Raw genomic sequence first — 18,597 nt, forward strand, 5'->3', positions numbered from 1 at the left:
TTTCATGTCGAACAACAGAAAATTAAAATTCTGGCTGTGATAACGTGTTGATCGTTGATTAATTCGACCGACAGAATTGCTCACGGCATGCAGAGTATCTGTCTACAAACTTCGCTGTTTCTGATCTAATTTCTTTTTTCACATGTCGAGTAACAACGAATTAATAATTCTGTCTACGTTAACGAAGTTATAATACAACTATAGTAGAATTATTTGTGACAAAATTTCTGACTATATATAATTTTGTTGTCTCCTTTTCCATATGTATATAGACAAGAAAAAATTAGTGACTCTATTCATATGAACGATGCATGGTAGCGTCATATGACGAGTAAGTCGCCGATTAAGAGAGTTAACTGAAATTGATTGAAATTACCCTCAGCGCTTTCGGTTCGCGATGTTGGAAGCTCATTCCGCGTTCTTGGCCAAGATAAAAGTTGCCGGAACCGCGGATGCATCGTGATTCGAGCGAAAATCTCGGATACAAATCTCGGACAAAGTAACGCCTGACGCTCCGCATTCTCGTACTAGTCGCTAAGTTCACATCGATTTAACGATCCTTTACTGCCAAACCTTGGCGCTTCGGAAATACCGCGCTCGGATTAAATAATTTTTAATTTACAGTAAAAACTTTTTTTTTTACTTATCGCGATATTTCTTTAAATCTTTCGATGAATATCACTTTGATATTTGCAATCAAGAATTTCGAAAAACCTAGAACGAATAGTATAATTAAATCGTTGCATTTTTTCGAATAAATTTTTTTTGAATAAAGTTTATTATCGTAAATTGAACAATACAATAGAAATAAACAATTAATATTGCGTATTTATTTACACTGATAAAACAGACACACGCAACGATTGAAAATTCAAACGTAAGTGATTGATTCAGCGCATTATAATCATTGGCGTAAATTATACAAATCAGCTTCGCACGCAATGTTTATTTTTATATTCCAGATGGTTTTGACTGAATAACACTTATTATCGTGAAAGCTATATTTTGTTAGCATAAGATACTCCAAAACGAAATCCCAGATACAATAATAATGACGCATTACGCTAATAAAAGTGTGATTGCGTTAATATGTGCTATTACTACCACCATTTGATTTTCGTAATATTATTCCCATATGTAAGAACATATGCATTATATATATGTATAGGTATATATTACATACCACATAATGAAAAAAAAATTTAAATTTTGTAGGTAATCGAAAAAAGTAAAATCGCATTATAAATAAGTATATATTTGCTGGCGTACTGTTTATTTCTTCGGCGTGAAATGTATGAGTACTTCCTCGCATGGTCGCAAAATGATAACACCGCCGTACTCAATCGTGTCGAACGTTTTCACACTCTTCACCCTCCACTTTCTCAGAATAGCAGCCAATATGATTTTCTCTTCGAGTAGAGCGAATCTCTGGCCTATACAGTTTCTCGGTCCAGCGCTGAACGGAACGTAGGCATACGGATTCCTATGCTTTGAGTTTTCTGGAAGGAAGCGGTCCGGATCAAACTTCATTGGATCCGGCCAAACCTTTGGGTTTCGGTGTGCTAATAGGATTGCCAATGTGACCGAGACACCTTTCGGAAGTGTATAATTATCTAAAATAGAAGAAATAAATCAATATATAGACTGCATTTGCATATAAAACGTTACATTGACTATCTTTGTAAATATACAGTTTATATGATCTAAAAATTAGACCGACTTTTAATATTAAGAAATTGATATTTAGATAAATTGCTTTAATTTTTATTTGTTTAGTTTTTAATAAGTAATAAAAATATTTTTTAAATACTAATCCTTAAAAAATATATTCCTCCAAAAACATTTCTCGCATTGTTACATTTCAACTGCCTTGTAAATGACTTTACATATTAGTAAATTCCTCAAAATTCTTTATTCAATTGGTATATAAAGTTACGTCCTACCTAATTTTACATCTTCCGTTAGTTTTCTCGTGATTAAAGGTGCACTTGGAAATAATCGGAGTGTCTCTTTTATGACTCTTTCGAGATACTTCAATTGCGACAGCTCCTTTACACTGGCTGGCGTATCTGAATCTCCGAAAACCTCATCGAGTTCTTCGTGAACTTTTTCCTGGTGTTCGAGATTATTACCCAAAAGAAAAAGTGTCCAAGTCATCGCAACCGCTGTTGTGTCATGTCCCTATTCATCATTTACATGGAGAGTAATTATAATAGATAGAGCTAATAAGAGAAAAATTTATAATAAGAAAATCGGAAGATGTTGATTTCGAACATTTTACCCCAAACATGAACGTGTCGACTTGCGCTAACAACTTATCATCGGTCATGGGAGTGTCGTCTATCGCATTCTGGTCTAACAACAGATCCAGGAACGCTTTCCTCTTCCGCTTACCTGATGTAGCAAATTTCCTTACATAAAAAATATTTAAATGCTAGCAGAAATATGCATAATATATAATGTATAATTATAATTTACAATCACACCTATATCTAATTCATTGTCCTCATTTTCGTGTTCTGTGTAGCCATTTTGTGATTGTCGTTCAGCCTTTTTCTTATTTATCACCTAGAATTTATCGATGTTTGTCGTAAATGTAAAAAATTTTTTAACGGAATAATATAAAAAATTTAGTGAAACTCTCTGACACTATTTTAATCTTCTAAATACACATTGTTAGGGTTTTTGCAACATACCCCTTTCGTGAAGTCATGCATTATATCAATTGCTGATTTAAATCCCTTTCCTACAGGCAGAGAATAGTACAACCAATCAGACCAATACCACGGTGTAAGTATTCGATTAGTTATTAACGTGAGGGCTCTGAAAATTTAATTAACATATAATTCACGTACATTACATATGTAATTAATGATTGAAGCCCACCGGTAATTCTTAACATTATTAAGTAATAAACTTTTAACTGTTTCACTAATAATATAGCAGTAGAAGATTTTTGGAAACTGACTTGTGTACTGCTGATGAATATTTCGTTACGGTTTCTTGAGCACGTATATTCACACCCATTGCCGTTTCTACAAGATAACAATTGATATTATTAATGACTCTTTTATCACAACACTTATAAAGCTAAAATTAAACTCAATACTTATTACTTGTAAATAGTACAACAATATTACTACAAGATCTTTGTTTTATTGGTAAAATAGAAAAATCTTGCTAAATAAATTTGTTGGTAAGAACACAAATTTACTGCCGATATAAAATAATTTCTTCTCAGATAGCATGCATGTTGCATAAGACGTCTTTAAAATGTCTTTTAGATTTAAAGGTGTCTTAAAGATATCTTTACGACGTCTTATGCAACATGCATACTAAAGGTGTTCTTGGCATTTTATTATTATTGCTTTGGTGACACAATAAGAATAACATACAAATTTTTACTATTGTAGCGAAATAATTTGCAGATTCAACAAAATTAATATCGATAAATTTAAATTAATATTTTTACTAATTTATAATTTTTCTTTCTTACTCTTCATAAAATAATTGATAAAATTAGCTGCAGCGTAAAATATATGTGTTAATAAACGTTTTTTTCGCAAAAAATATTGTAATTATATGTATATTGTATATTGTAATTGAAAATATACATTACCACAGATAATATCGAGAGCAGCATTGACAATAAGAGGGAAAACATCAACGGCTTTCCCTGAATATTTTTCTATCTCTCTTTCCAGACACTTTATTAAGATCTCTGCTTTTTCAGACAGAACCACAGCAAATTGATCTAATATACTAAAATGGAACGTTGGCCCAATAAGTTTTCTATCGTGGAACCACTGTTTACCTAAAACAGCATTGAAATGTGATATAATTATGTTGTAAAAATCGCAAAAGACAAAGGCAGCTACAAAGTTAGGTAAAAAGATACAATGTTATCGCTTTAATTTTTAAAGTGATAGAGCAATCTCTTATTTTTCCAGTATATCAGTACTCGATAATTAGTAAAGTAAATAAGAAAACCGTTTCACAAGAAACTTGTTTGCACAATGTTGTGGCAAACAACGTGAATAATCAATATATGTAAATCAATAGAGTCATAAATCTAAATAATATTTAGATAGACACATATGTTCTAAAATATATTATTTCTTAATTGTGTTGAGGCACATATATCTGTGATAAAACTTGTTTTGTCTTTTTACGCAGCTTATCTAACCGTAAGTGACCAAACATGTAAAGTATAGCAAATAAGCTGCAATTTATTTTTAATAAAACTTGAAATGCATAAAAAAGGAGGTATGTGATGATTTTGTTGCGTCTTTACCTGTAGAGATCAGAAGTCCGTTGCCCAACCAAGGTCTATACATATCATACTCTTCTCCTTTTGTGATATTTACGGTGCTAGGAAAAATTTGCTGTAAATATTGGTAAAAGATATAATCCAACAATATTCGAAGAAAATATACAACATATTTTTTACTGACATAAGGTACTTAATGCTATTGCAACGAATTTAGTCAGTTATGTAGATTTATTGATATATAACGACTAATTCTATTTATCAAAAGCAGTTTTGCTGAATCTGTCAATTAATTATTAATTTTTTAAATTTATTTTGTTATAACAAATAAATCTTCATTTCGCTGTGACAATTTTTCTTGATAATAAATCAGATTTGGTAAAGATAAACTATCGTATTTCAGAAAAAAATTTAAATTTTTTCAAACAAATTTATACGGCGAAATATTTAACATTTTCCATTGTTTCCTCACTAACAAGACAAATATATTTACAATATACCGAATAATTGATTGTATAATAACGAGATTTGATTACGCATTGAATACACAATAGTAGCGATAAAAAGATCTTGCTACAACAATCTATTTTATCTTTCTAATCTCTATTATTACATTGAGATATCACTAAAAATAAATTTATAAATGCACGCTTAGAATGCTCAACATTATGCGAATGGTCGAGAATTCTTTATACTATTATATAAAAAGATAATTTCATCAGGATATTCACGACAATCTTTATAATACTCAACTTTATAATACTCAACACTTATATATAATACATTAATTATCGCAGATAATAACAGATGATATTTTAGCAAATTGATTTTATTGTTTACCTCTAAATGTTCTGGCTTATACACATTAATCATAGGCTTGCTTACAAGCCATTGTATAAATATTTCTTCTTTACACTTCTCCATACTTGATATTAAGTATTTCATGCGCCCTAGTAATTAGAGTTATTAATTATTACATTAGTAATTTATTAATACCAAAAAATTAATTATTATATAAATTTTAATAGTAAACTTTTTACTTTAAACCGTGTAAGAATATACGAATAACACTTGTAAAAAGATTATGATAAAATTTTATACATAAAGTTCTTTACCATATTGCGACAGCCTCGCTAACTTAATCGCCACACCAACGACAGGATATGCGTCGATTTGGGGAAAGTTTTTAAATTTCTGTCGAACAGTATACTGCTGATGCATAAAAAACGCGAAAATCAAAACAACAATGCATAGTGCCAAAAAGATAAAATCCATTCTCCTAACAGTCGTATCTGCAAACACATCAAATATTTTAAATTACTAAGTAAACTTGTAAGTTATTAAATTTGTTATTAAATATTAAAACGGAATTATATTCATATCACACCGAAAAAAATGGCACTGGCAATGCTTTCGCCGTTAACGTAGTCTTAGTACTAAGTAAAAATATCTTTCATCTATGCATAGATACTTTTGATTGCGATAAAATCGATAACATATCAGGAATACATTCCGTTGCAATAATATTTGCCAACAGAAAAGCTGTCAACAAAAACGATCAGTAAAGAATTTATATCGATTATATCAATGCAATTTTTAGCAACATGTACTAGTAGATTTATAAATCAAATAATTCAGAAACAAATTTTTTATTATTATATTTTATTGCTGTATTTTATTGAAATTTCCAAAAATATTTGCTATTTGACATATATATGTATAATAATCTTTTTTAATACTAAAAAATTGAAATATACGTTGTTTATTAGATTTCAAATTTAATGACTGACTAACACGCGATACAAACACTAAACATCGCACTTACAGATTCAAATAGCTGATTTTATAGTAAAATTAATTATGACGCTTGGAACATTTACATTGCCATACTTATCAGTTCAATTTTGAGTTAGAAAAATATAATATATTTTTAAAGCTTTTTGCCAAATCGGACAAAGAAACATCACTCTTTTCATACAAAATAATATTTTCCTAAATTTAATTTAATGCATCTTGAATTTAGTTATAGCATGTGTTTAAAGAGAGATCACACTTTAAACATTGCGATTTATTTTGTTCTTTAGAAAGAATGAGAAGCAAAACTGATAATCTCATCAAATTTTGAGCTAATAGTTGTGGTATACAGTTAATAATCTATTATCTATAGAACAGATTTAGTTTCGACATTTTTATAATCACTGTGATTTTAATTTTTCGTATTACGTAACACATAAATTTTTTTATACATAAAATTCTCTCTTGAATTGTGATTCAAATTATAAATCGTCTGAAGTTGGTTTAAACAACCACAATAATTGTTTATTTTATTTAATTTACCAGAATTGATGTTTTAATAACTTATAATTCTTATTATTAGAAAATATGAACTTTTAGTACTTACCGTCCGTCACGTCGGAAGAATAATACGTCTATAATTCCTGCAATAGGGAAGATTACAGAATCTGCTGCTTCTCACCTCAATTCAAGATTCGATCGTGCAATAAGAATGCGAAATCCGTACATTGAGAGACCTAATTAGTTGACAGAACCAAAATTTTTTTGTTGGCAATTTTGTTTCGTTATATTAAATTAATTGATTTCTGCAAATGATTAGGTTGTTTAGAGAAACCAACTTCTTTTGTTGGAAAGTATTTTGTTCCTTTAACAAATATTACCTAAATTCGTGTTGTCCGAAACAAAAATTATTGTTGTAGTTGCGATTCGTAGATAATTCGTAGCGAAACAAATTATTTTTCTCCGTATAACACAATAATTTACTTTGTTCGTTCAAACAAGTAGTCCGCGTATTAGGTTGTAGCCGAATTGGATCTTTTGTTCTTTGAACAAATTATTTGGTTCCACACGTACATATTCTTCGTACAAAATTATTTTGTTCTTCCAACAAAAGTGTTTGTTTGCTCATATAGAAACAAATAATTTATGGTGTGTCTACCAAAATTTGATTATTCCAGCCAAATGGGTTTCTCAGTGCATCTTGAGCTTCTATACCTCGCGTTATTCGACACTGTAACGATAAATACTCGTGCGACAATTGGATAATCAAACCGAATACTGTATTTCGTTCGAGTTCTGCAGTTTCTCTGACGTTTTGAAAAAGTGTCGACGTGAAAGGTGTTTTTATAAGCGACGAGATAGAACAAAGGCAAAACAAAATTTGCATTTGACAATGCGATAACGTGCATGCTTAAGACACTATGTATATCAAACTACAACGAAGGCTATTCTTGACCGAGATAATGTAATTTCTATTTTTATCGCGTCACGAGGTATATAATGCACGTATATGTAACTTCATTTTTGCGATTATCTTCATCTAAATCACCTTCATCACACGTAATTGTAATAGTTTCCTGCAAAACCTGTTATGTAAATACGTCGTTCTCTCTCCTCTTTCTTGCGTACATTACGGACAGTAATTAATTTATATGAATTAATGATATAAGGCGATGATGTATGACGTCCCAATTACACAAATGTTTATTGATAGTTCTGTTTTTTAACAGAAGATATTTTACCGTCGCGCGATCGTTTTCACACTGTTTATTTGAGTTAACTTAGTTTCGGACTCTCTTAATATACTCGCCGTTTTATTAAGATATATGTTACTATTAATAAAAAACAAGTTTCTCAATGTCATCTAAATGTCACATGTGTGACATTTATTTAGTAAAATAATTGCAACAATTGTAATAATTGCGCGATTATCGTGACACGAGCTGACAAACATTGAAAATATTTTTGTTGTTGATATAGCAAGAGAAATATACAAATTGTCATAATAAAAAAGTAGATATAAAGAAATTTCACAATCCGTCCGAAAGTCACGCTTAATTATATATAAAAAACAAAATTTTAACGCTCAGCATATTATACATATTATCAATAATCGTGTATTATGTTTGGAGTAAGTTTTGATTTTTTGTCGCTTAACTTACACGTTCAATTTAATTAACATTCCATGGCGTGACATCGGGTACATTTTTTTAAGTATATATATTACCTTTAATAATATAAGCAAACCAATTATGAGGACCAATCGCGTATATAAAAGTTTTTCAGTTTCGAAGATCATTGCCTGCGTTAAACTTGAAATCGTACAAAACTCTCTTCTCGAATGCAAGTTTCCTTTTACGAGTAAAAACAACTCTTGACGCGTTTTACAGGCTTAAAAAGATCTCCGGACGAAGTAACTTGATCTTTATTAAAGATTGTACAGTGTTTGGGTTAAATTGCAACCGCGGTATCGCAAACGTTCATTTACGTGAGCGTGATTAGGCGTTTCAGCTATATGAGTCAGTTATCGTATCAACGGGGAGGCTCAATGTCGTTACATGTGACGGGCGGCAGAGTAATCGGGATGATCGATGGTAGACAAGTGGGCAAGAATTCTCCAGGCCACAAATGAAGATCGTCTACGAACAATAATCCGATCAGAACGCCGCGATAAGCAGGGGCGCAAAGACATTCGAGAGCCGACCTCGGCTGGCCTTCTGTGGCCAGGGTAGCGATCATGTAACTTTTTCCCTTGAGCGGAAACGTGAAAAGTGAAAAGTTTCATGTAACTATCTCTTTCTATTGGTGTTGAATAGAAAGAGATAAACTTTTCACGTTTCCGCTTTAAGGAAAAAGTTACATGTATGATCGCTACCCTGACGAACACGAGCTGAAAATCGCCTGTAACAAAAAGCGTACTTCCGCCACTGATTCATTCATTCATTCGTATTATAATCCCGAGGAGAATATCGATCGATCTTTGCTGCGTTCGTAATTTTATTCGCGTATTTTCTGCGTGGGAGGCTACTGACTCGACAAAACATGGGACGCACTTTTTATTTTAAACATTAAACACGGTTTTTGCAGATTTCAGCTAATTTGCGGAAAAATTATTTTATTAAAATAGTCAAAATAAAATCCCGAGAAAAATATCGATCTTTGTTTCGTCATATCGTTCATTATCTGTGTGGAATGCAATTGACTAGACAAAACATAGAATACATTTCAAACACGTCATTTGCAGATGATTCGCGGAAGTCATTTCGATTTATACATGAAATAAAATTCTTAATAATTACGTTAAACAACATTCGACCTGCATTACGGCAATTGTCCGCGATACGGCGAGCATCGCCGCGACAATCGCGACATATCGCCAACAGTCCTTCGCGCGCGAGATTCACTTTTGGACTTTCAATAATGCGCACGCGCAGAACGGCTCGAGCGCCATTTCGCGAGGCGCACTCCGCACGCGATTCAACCCGCGATTCAAAATCGGTGTAACGTTACTGTTCTCGAGGCACCGTCATGACTCGCTTGCCTGCTCGAGGCGACTTCGACTAATGTCCATTTCTATCAATGTAGATTAACCTTAATCTCGGTTTAACTTACTTTTTATCTTTCGTTTATCTCCGTTTTCTAAGAATTAGAAAAAAATAAAAAGTAAGTCAAACCGAGATTAAAGTTGAAATCTATACATCGATAGAAATGGACATATGAGACTTTGCTCGAAACTTGATCAGCGATTCCGCAACTGATAAAATTGCTTAGAGCAAAATTTAAAGCTATATTGTTCTATTCTTATTTTCATGTCAAACAACAAAAAATTAAAATTCTGTCTGTGATGACGAGTTGATCGCCGATTAATTCGACCGACAGAATTGCTCACGGCAGAGTGTCTGCCTAATACAAAATTCGCTGTTTCTCATTTAATTTCTTTTTCCACATGTCGAACAACAATGAATTAATAATTCTGTCGAGAAAGTTTATAATACAACTGCTGAAATTACTTGTGACAAAGTTTCTGACTACGTATAATTTGTTGTCTCCTTTCCCATGTATATAAAGACAAGAAAAAATTAATGACTCTATTCATATTAACGATGCAGCGTCATATGACGAGTTAGTCGCCGATTAAAAGAGTTAACCGAAATTGATTGAAATTACCCTCAGTGCTTTCGGTTTGCGATGTTGAAAGCTCATTCCGGGTTCTTGGCCAAGATAAAAGTTGCCGGAACCGCGGATGCATCGTAGTAATTCGAGCGAAAATCTCGGATACAAATACCGGACAAATAACGCCTGACGCTCCGCATTCTCATACTAGTCGCTAAGTTCACATCGATTTAACTCCTTACTGTCAACCTTATCGCCTCGAAAATACCGCGCTGAAAATTTGATTAAATAATTTTGAATTTACAGTAGAAACTTTTTTACTTATCGCGATATTTCTTTAAATCTTTCGATGAATATCATTTTAATATTTGCAATCAAGAATTCCGAAAAAATTAGAACGAACAGTATAATTAATTTGTTTGAATAAAGTTTATTATCGTAAACTGAACAATATAATAGGAATAAACAATTAATATTGCGCATTTATTTACACTTATAAAACAGACAGACATACGCTGCGATTGAAAATTCGAACGTAAGTGATTGATTCAGCGCATTATAATCATTGGCGTGAATTATACAAATCAGCTTCGCACGCAATACATACAATAAAGAAATAAAACTCAAGCACGTAATACAATAGAAAAGTAAAACCGAGCAATAAAAAATTAAACATACGAAATTGTAAGGAATAAACAAGAAATTAAATATGAGGACAATTAAAAATAAGAAATTACTCACGTATAATAAGAAATCCACAAAAAATTATATTTCTTGTAAACCAAAACATAATTTCTCAACATGTTAAAACTAATTCCTTGTTTACCTCATAACACGGCATATTACATTCCGTTTTCAGCACGTACATTTTATAACGGCAGAAATCTGCATTTTGTAAGATTCCAATAGTAGATCTAAATAACATCTCGAAAAGTGTTAAGTAATTATTGCAATTTATTCGCTGAATAATTAGCCAATCGTTAGCCAACCAATTTTCAACATTAAAAGAGAATCTCGCATCCAGAAAATGTATACGTTATGTTTTGGTTTAAAGATGTTTATCAATGTTTGTCTTCATATTCCAGGTCGTTGAGTGAATACTCAAGACCTGGAGAGATACTCCTTGTTTACAAGACAAGATCCCGGATTTATCAATAATGACGCTGATAAAATTGTGATTGCATTAATATGTGCCAGTATCTTCATTTTCGTAATATTATTCACATATGTAAGAATATGTGTATTATATATGTATGTATATATTGTATATATAATATTATCTACACTCCCGTCAACGATTCCTTCCCTGAGAACACAGAAGTTCTGGTGACTTTAATAGAAGTAACCAGTTAGCGTCTCTAGGCTTCTATGTTCCCCCCTTATCTCAGGAAAGGAATCTTTGACGGACAGTGTACATATATACATACCACATAATGAGAAAACATTTAAATTTTGTAATCGATGGAAGTTATAAAAATCGCATTATAAAAAAGCATATATTTGCTGGCGAACTGTTCATTTCTTCGGCGTGAAATGTATGAGTACTTCCTCGAATGGTCGCAAAATGAGAGCACCGCCGTACTCAATCGTGTCGAGCGTTTTCACACTCTTCACCCTCCACTTTCTCAGAATAGCAGCCAACATGATTTTCTCTTCGAGTAGAGCGAATCTCTGGCCTATACAGTTTCTCGGTCCAGCGCTGAACGGAACGTAGGCATACGGATTCCTATGCTTTGAGTTTTCTGGAAGGAAGCGGTCCGGATCAAACTTCATTGGATCCGGCCAAACCTTTGGGTTTCGGTGTGCTAAAAGGATTGCCAATGTGATCGAGGCACCTTTCGGAAGTGTATAATTATCTAAAACAGAACAAATAAATTAATATATAGACTGCATTTGCTTATAAAACGTTACATTGACTATCTTTGTCAATATAAAGCTTTTATGATCTAAAAATTAGACCGACTTTCAATATTAAGTTATCGATCTTCAAATAAATTGCTTTAATTTTTATTTGTTTAGTTTTTAATAAATAATAAAAATATTTATTAAATACTAATCTTTCAAAAATATCTCCAAAAACATTTCTCGCATCGTTACATTTCAACTGCCTTGTAAATGAATTTACATATTAGTAAATTCCTCAAAATTCTTTATTCAATTGGTACGTAAAGTTATGTCCTACCTAATTTTACATCTTCCGTTAGTTTCCTCGTGATTAAAGGTACACTTGGAAATAATCGGAGTGTCTCCTTTATGACTCTTTCGAGATACTTCAATTGCGACAGCTCCTTTACACTGGCTGGCGTATCTGAATCTCCGAAAACCTCATCGAGTTCTTCGTGAACTTTTTCCTGGTGTTCGAGATTATTACCCAAAAGAAAGAGTGTCCAAGTCATCGCAACCGTTGTTGTGTCATGTCCCTATTTATCATTTACATATTATTTTACACGTACTTATACTAGATACGTTACCGAGCTCAAAGAGAAAAATTTATAATAAGAAAATCGGAAGATTTTGATTTCGAACATTTCACCTCAAACATGAACGTGTCGACTTGCGCTCTCAACTCATCATCGGTCAAGGGAGTGTCGTCTTTCGCATTCTGATCTAACAACAGGTCCAGGAACGCTTTCCTCTTCCGCTTACCTGATGTAGCAAATTTTCTTACATAAGGAATATTTAAATGCTAGTAGAAATATGCATAATATATGATGTATAATTATAATTTACAATCACACCTATATCTAATTCATTGTCCTCATTTTCGTGTTCTGTGTAGCCATTTTGTGATTGTCGTTCAGCCTTTTTCTTATTTATCACCTAGAATTTATCGATGTTTGTCGTAAATGTAAAAATTTTTTTAACGGAATAATATAAAAAATTTAGTGAAACTCTCTGACACTATTTTAATCTTCTAAATACATATAGTTAGGGTTTCTGCAACATACCCCTTTCGTGAAGTCATGCAACATATCAATTGCTGATTTAAATCCCTTTCCTACAGGCAGGGAATAGTACAACCAATCAGACCAATACCACGGTGTAAGTATTCGATTCCATATTAACCTGGAGGATCTGAAAATTCAATTTACATTTAATTTACATAAATTACATATGTAATTAATGATTGAAGTCCACCGGTAATTCTTAACATTATTAAGTAATAAACTTTTAACTGTTTCACTAATAATATAGCAGTAGAAGATTTTTGGAAACTGACTTGTCTACTGTTGAATGATATTTTGTTACGGTTTCTTGAGCACGTATATTCACACCCATTGCCGTTTCTACAAGATAATTGACATTATATAAGAGAGTCATTAATAATCACTCCCTCACATCACTTATAAAGCTAAAATTAAATTCAATACTTGTTGCTTGTAAATAGTACAACAATATTACTACAAGATCTTTGTTTTATTGGTAAAATAGAAAAATCTTGCTAAATAAATTTGTTGGTAAGAACACAAATTTACTGCCGATATAAAATAATTTCTTTCCAGATAGCATGCATGTTGCATAAGACGTCTTTAAGATGTCTTTTAGATTTAAAGGTGCCTGAAAGATATCTTTACGACGTCTTATGCAACATGCATACTATCGGTGTTCTTGGCATTTTATTATTTTTGCTTTGGTGACACAATAAGAATAACATACAAATGTTTACTATTGTAGCGAAATAATTTGCAAATTCAACAAAATTAATATCGATAAATTTAAATTAATATTTTTACTAATTTATAATTTTTCTTTCTTACTCTTCATAAAATAATTGATAAAATTAGCTGCTGCGTAAAATATATGTGTTAACAAACGTTTCTTTCGCAAAAAATGTTGTAATTATATGTATATTGTATATTGTAATTGAAAATATACATTACCACAGATAATATCGAGAGTAGCGTTGACAATAAGAGGGAAAACATCAACGGCTTTCCCTGAATTTTTTTCTATCTCTCTTTCGAGACACTTTATTAGGATCTCTGCTTTTTCAGACAGAACCACAGCAAATTGATCTAATATACTAAAATGGAACGTTGGCCCAATAAGTTTTCTATCGTGGAACCACTGTTTACCTAAAACAGCATTGAAATGTGATATAATTATGTTGTAAAAATCGCAAAAGACAAAGGCAGCTACAAAGTTAGGTAAAAAGATACATTGTTATCGCTTTAATTTTTAAAGTGATAGAGCAATCTCTTATTTTTCCTGTATATCAGTACTCGATAATTAGTAAAGTAAATAAGAAAACCGTTTCACAAGAAACTTGTTTGCACAATGTTGTGGCAAACAACGTGAATAATCAATATATGTAAATCAATAGAGTCATAAATCTAAATAATATTTAGATAGACACATATGTTCTAAAATATATTATTTCTTAATTGTGTTGAGGCACATATATCTGTGATAAAACTTGTTTTGTCTTTTTGCGCCGCTTATCTAACCGTAAGTGACCAAACATGTTAAAGTATAGCAAATAAGCTGCAATTTATTTTTAATAAAACTTGAAATGCATAAAAAAGGAGGTATGTGATGATTTTGTTGCGTCTTTACCTGTAGAGGTCAGAAGTCCGTTGCCCAACCATGGTCTGAGCATATCATACTCTTCTCCTTTTGTGATATTTACGGTGCTAGGAAAAATTTGCTGTAAATATTGATAAAAGATATAACCCAACAATATTCGAAGAAAATATACAACATATTTTTTACTGACATAAGGTACTTAATGCTATTTAAACGAATTTAGTCAGTTATGTAGATTTATTGATATATAACTACTAATTCTATTTATCAAAAGCAGTTTTGCTGAATCTGTCAATTAATTATTAATTTTTTAAATTTATTTCGTTATAACAAAAAAATCTTCATTTTGCTGTGATAATTTTTCTTGATAATAAATCAGATTTGGTAAAGATAAACTATCGTATTTCAGAAAAAAATTTAAATTTTTTCAAACAAATTTACACGGCGAAATATTTAACATTTTCCATTGTTTCCTCACTAACAAGACAAATATATTTACAATATACCGAATAATTGATTGTATAATAACGAGATTTGATTACGCATTGAATATACAATAGCGATAAAAAGATCTTCCTACAACAATCTGTTTTCTCCTTCTAATCTCTATTATTACATTGAGATATCACTAAAAATAAATTTATAAATGCACGCTTAGAATGCTCAACATTATGCGAATGGTCGAGAATTCTTTATACTATTATATAAAAAGATAATTTCATCAGGATATTCACGACAATCTTTATAATACTTCAATTACTCAACACTTATATATAATACATTAATTATCGCAGAAAATAACAGATGATATTTTAGCAAATTGATTTTATTGTTTACCTCTAAATGTTCTGGCTTATACACATTAATCATAGGCTTGCTTACAAGCCAGTGTATAAATATTTCTTCTTTACACTTCTCCATACTTGATATTAAGTATTTCATGCGCCCTAGTAATTAGAGTTATTAATTATTACATTAGTAATTTATTAATACCAAAAAATTAATTATTATATAAATTTTAATAGTAAACTTTTTACTTTAAACCGTGTAAGAATATACGAATAACACTTGTAAAAGGATTATGATAAAATTTTATACATAAAGTTCTTTACCATATTGCGACAGCCTCGCTAACTTAATCGCCACACCAACGATAGGATATGCGTCGATTTGGGGAAAGTTTTTAAATTTCTGTCGAACAGTATACTGCTGATGCATAAAAATCGCGAAAATCAAAACAACAATGCATAGTGCCAAAAAGATAAAATCCATTCTCCTAACAGTCGTATCTGCGAACACATCAAATATTTTAAATTACTAAGTAAACTCGTAAGTTATTAAATTTGTTATTAAATATTAAAACGGAATTATATTCATATCACACCGAAAAAAATGGCACTGGCAATGCTTTCGCCGTTAACGTAGTCTTAGTACTAAGTAAAAATATCTTTCATCTATGCATAGATACTTTTGATTGCGATAAAATCGATAACATATCAGGAATACATTCCGTTGCAATAATATTTGCCAACAGAACAGCTGTCAACAAAAACGATCAGTAAAGAATTTATATCGATTATATCAATGCAATTTTTAGCAACATGTACTAGTAGATTTATAAATCAAATAATTCAGAAACAAATTTTTTATTATTATATTTTATTGCTGTATTTTATTGAAATTTCCAAAAATATTTGCTATTTGACATATATATGTATAATAATTCTTTTTAATACTAAAAAATTGAAATATACGTTGTTTATTAGATTTCCAATTTAATGACTGAATAACACGCGATACAAATACTATAGACATCGCACTTACAGAATCAAATAGCTGATTATAGTAAAATTAATTACGACGCTTGGAACATTTATATTGCCATACTTATCAGTTCAATTTTGAGTTAGAAAAATATAATATATTTCTAAAGCCCTTTGCCAAATCGGACAAAGAAACATCACTTTTTTTATACAAAATAATATTTTCCTAAATTTAATTTAATGCATCTTGAATTTAGTTGTAGCATATATGTGTTTAAAGAGAGATCGCACTTCGAACATTGCGATTTATTTTGTTCTTTAGAAAGAATGAGAAGCAAAACTGAAAATCTTAACAAATATTAAGCTAATACAGTTGTGGTATACAGTTAATAATCTATTATCTATAGAACGTATTTAGTTTTGACATTTTTATAATCACTGTGATTTTAATTTTTTGTATTACGTAACACATAAATTTTTTATACATAAAATTCTCTCTCTAATTGTGATACAAATTATAAATCGTCTGAAGTTGGCTTAAACAACCACAATAATTGTTTATTTTATTTAATTTACCAGAAGATTTTTTTAAATAACTTATAAGTCTTATTATTAGAAAATATGAACTTTCAGTACTTACCGTCCGTCACGTCGGAAGAATAATACGCCTATAATTCCTGCAATATGGAAGATTACAGAATCTGCTGCCTCTCACCTCGATTCAAGATTCGATCGTGCAATGAGAATGCGAAATCCGTACACTGAGAGACCTAATTAGTTGACAGAACCAAAATTTTTTTGTTGGCAATTTTGTTTCGTTGAATTAAATTAATTGATTTCTGCAAATGATTAGGTTGTTTAGAGAAACCAACTTCTTTTGTTGGAAAGTATTTTGTTCCTTTAACAAATATTACCTAAATTCGTGTTGTCCGAAACAAAAATTATTGTTGTAGTTGCGATTCGTAGATAATTCGTAGCGAAACAAATTATTTTTCTCTGTATAACACAATAATTTACTTTGTTCGTTTAAACAAATAGTCCGCGTATTAGGTTGCAGCCGAATTGGATCTTTTGTTCTTTGAACAAATTATTTGGTTCCACGTACATAGTCTTCGTACAAAATTATTTTGTTCTTCCAACAAAAGTGTTTGTTTGCTCATATAGAAACAAATAATTTATGGTGTGTCTACCAAAATTTGATTATTCCAGCCAAATGGGTTTCTCAGTGCATCTTGAGCTTCTATACCTCGCGTTATTCGACACTGTAACGATAAATACTCGTGCGACAATTGGATAATCAAACCGAATACTGTATTTCGTTCGAGTTCTGCAGTTTCTCTGACGTTTTGAAAAAGTGTCGACGTGAAAGGTGCTTTTATAAGCGACGAGATAGAACAAAGGCAAAACAAAATTTGCATTTGACAATGCGATAACGTGCATGCTTAAGACACTATGTATATCAAACTACAACGAAGGCTATTCTTGACCGAGATAATGTAATTTCTATTTTTATCGCGTCACGAGGTATAATGCACGTATGTAACTTCATTTTTGCGATTATCTTTATCTTAATCACCTGCATCACACTTAATTGTAATAGTTTCCTGCAAAACCTGTTATGTAAATACTTTGTTCAGCTCTCTCCTCTTTCTTGCGTACATCACGGACAGTAATTAATTTATATGAATTAATGATATAAGGCGATGATGTATGACGTCCCAATTACACAAATGTTTATTGTTAGTTCTGTTTTTTAACAGAAGATATTTTACCGTCGCGCGATATTTTTCATACTGTTTATTTGAGTTAACTTAGTTTCGGACTCTCTTAATATACTCGCCGTTTTATTAAGATATATGTTACTATTAATAAAAAACAGGTTTCTCAATGTCATCTAAATGTCACATGTGTGAGATTTATTTAATAAAATAATTGCAACAATTGTAATAATTGCGCGATTATCGTGACACGAGCTGACAAACATTGAAAATATTTTTGTTGTTGATATAGCAAGAGAATATGCAAATTGTCATAATAAAAAAGTAGAAATTTCACAATCCGTCCGAAAGTTACGCTTAATTATATCTAAAAAACAAAATTTTAACGCTCAGCATATATATATTATTAATA

At 31.1% G+C, this 18,597-nt stretch overlaps 2 protein-coding genes across 8 annotated transcripts; both read right to left on the reverse strand.

The window, feature by feature from the left end:
- Positions 1–808: 808 nt before the first annotated feature.
- On the reverse strand, positions 809–7,437 carry LOC139775695 (cytochrome P450 4C1-like). Of its 6 annotated transcripts, none has more exons than XM_071711928.1 (13): positions 7,224–7,437; positions 6,672–6,708; positions 5,742–5,812; positions 5,386–5,562; positions 5,111–5,220; positions 4,295–4,385; positions 3,620–3,814; positions 2,969–3,035; positions 2,697–2,823; positions 2,487–2,568; positions 2,282–2,394; positions 1,944–2,181; positions 809–1,613 (listed from the first exon to the last, which is right to left on the reverse strand). In XM_071711928.1, exons 4-13 carry the CDS (start codon positions 5,543–5,545, stop codon positions 1,273–1,275), a joined length of 1,524 nt encoding a protein of 507 aa, XP_071568029.1. In that variant the 5' UTR covers positions 5,546–5,562; positions 5,742–5,812; positions 6,672–6,708; positions 7,224–7,437; the 3' UTR covers positions 809–1,272. The 6 variants fall into 6 exon arrangements, with proteins under 6 accessions (XP_071568029.1, XP_071568025.1, XP_071568027.1 ...); XM_071711924.1 differs by having other exon boundaries at positions 6,672–6,801; XM_071711926.1 differs by having other exon boundaries at positions 6,672–6,801; positions 6,946–7,437.
- A 1,034-nt stretch (positions 7,438–8,471) lies between these two features.
- LOC139775694 (cytochrome P450 4C1-like) lies at positions 8,472–17,817 on the reverse strand. 2 transcript variants are annotated; one of them, XM_071711922.1, is made up of 12 exons: positions 17,658–17,817; positions 17,108–17,237; positions 15,817–15,993; positions 15,542–15,651; positions 14,735–14,825; positions 14,059–14,253; positions 13,398–13,464; positions 13,126–13,252; positions 12,916–12,997; positions 12,711–12,823; positions 12,360–12,597; positions 8,472–12,033 (listed from the first exon to the last, which is right to left on the reverse strand). In XM_071711922.1, exons 3-12 carry the CDS (start codon positions 15,974–15,976, stop codon positions 11,693–11,695), a joined length of 1,524 nt encoding a protein of 507 aa, XP_071568023.1. In that variant the 5' UTR covers positions 15,977–15,993; positions 17,108–17,237; positions 17,658–17,817; the 3' UTR covers positions 8,472–11,692. The 2 variants fall into 2 exon arrangements, with proteins under 2 accessions (XP_071568023.1, XP_071568024.1); XM_071711923.1 differs by lacking the exon at positions 17,658–17,817 and having other exon boundaries at positions 17,108–17,254.
- Positions 17,818–18,597: the final 780 nt, after the last annotated feature.

Source organism: Temnothorax nylanderi, unplaced genomic scaffold (genome assembly GCF_030848795.1).
Source record: "Temnothorax nylanderi isolate EJ_2023f unplaced genomic scaffold, tnyl_v1.0 TNYL_tig0102_pilon, whole genome shotgun sequence".
Classification (NCBI taxonomy): Eukaryota; Metazoa; Arthropoda; class Insecta; order Hymenoptera; family Formicidae; genus Temnothorax; species Temnothorax nylanderi.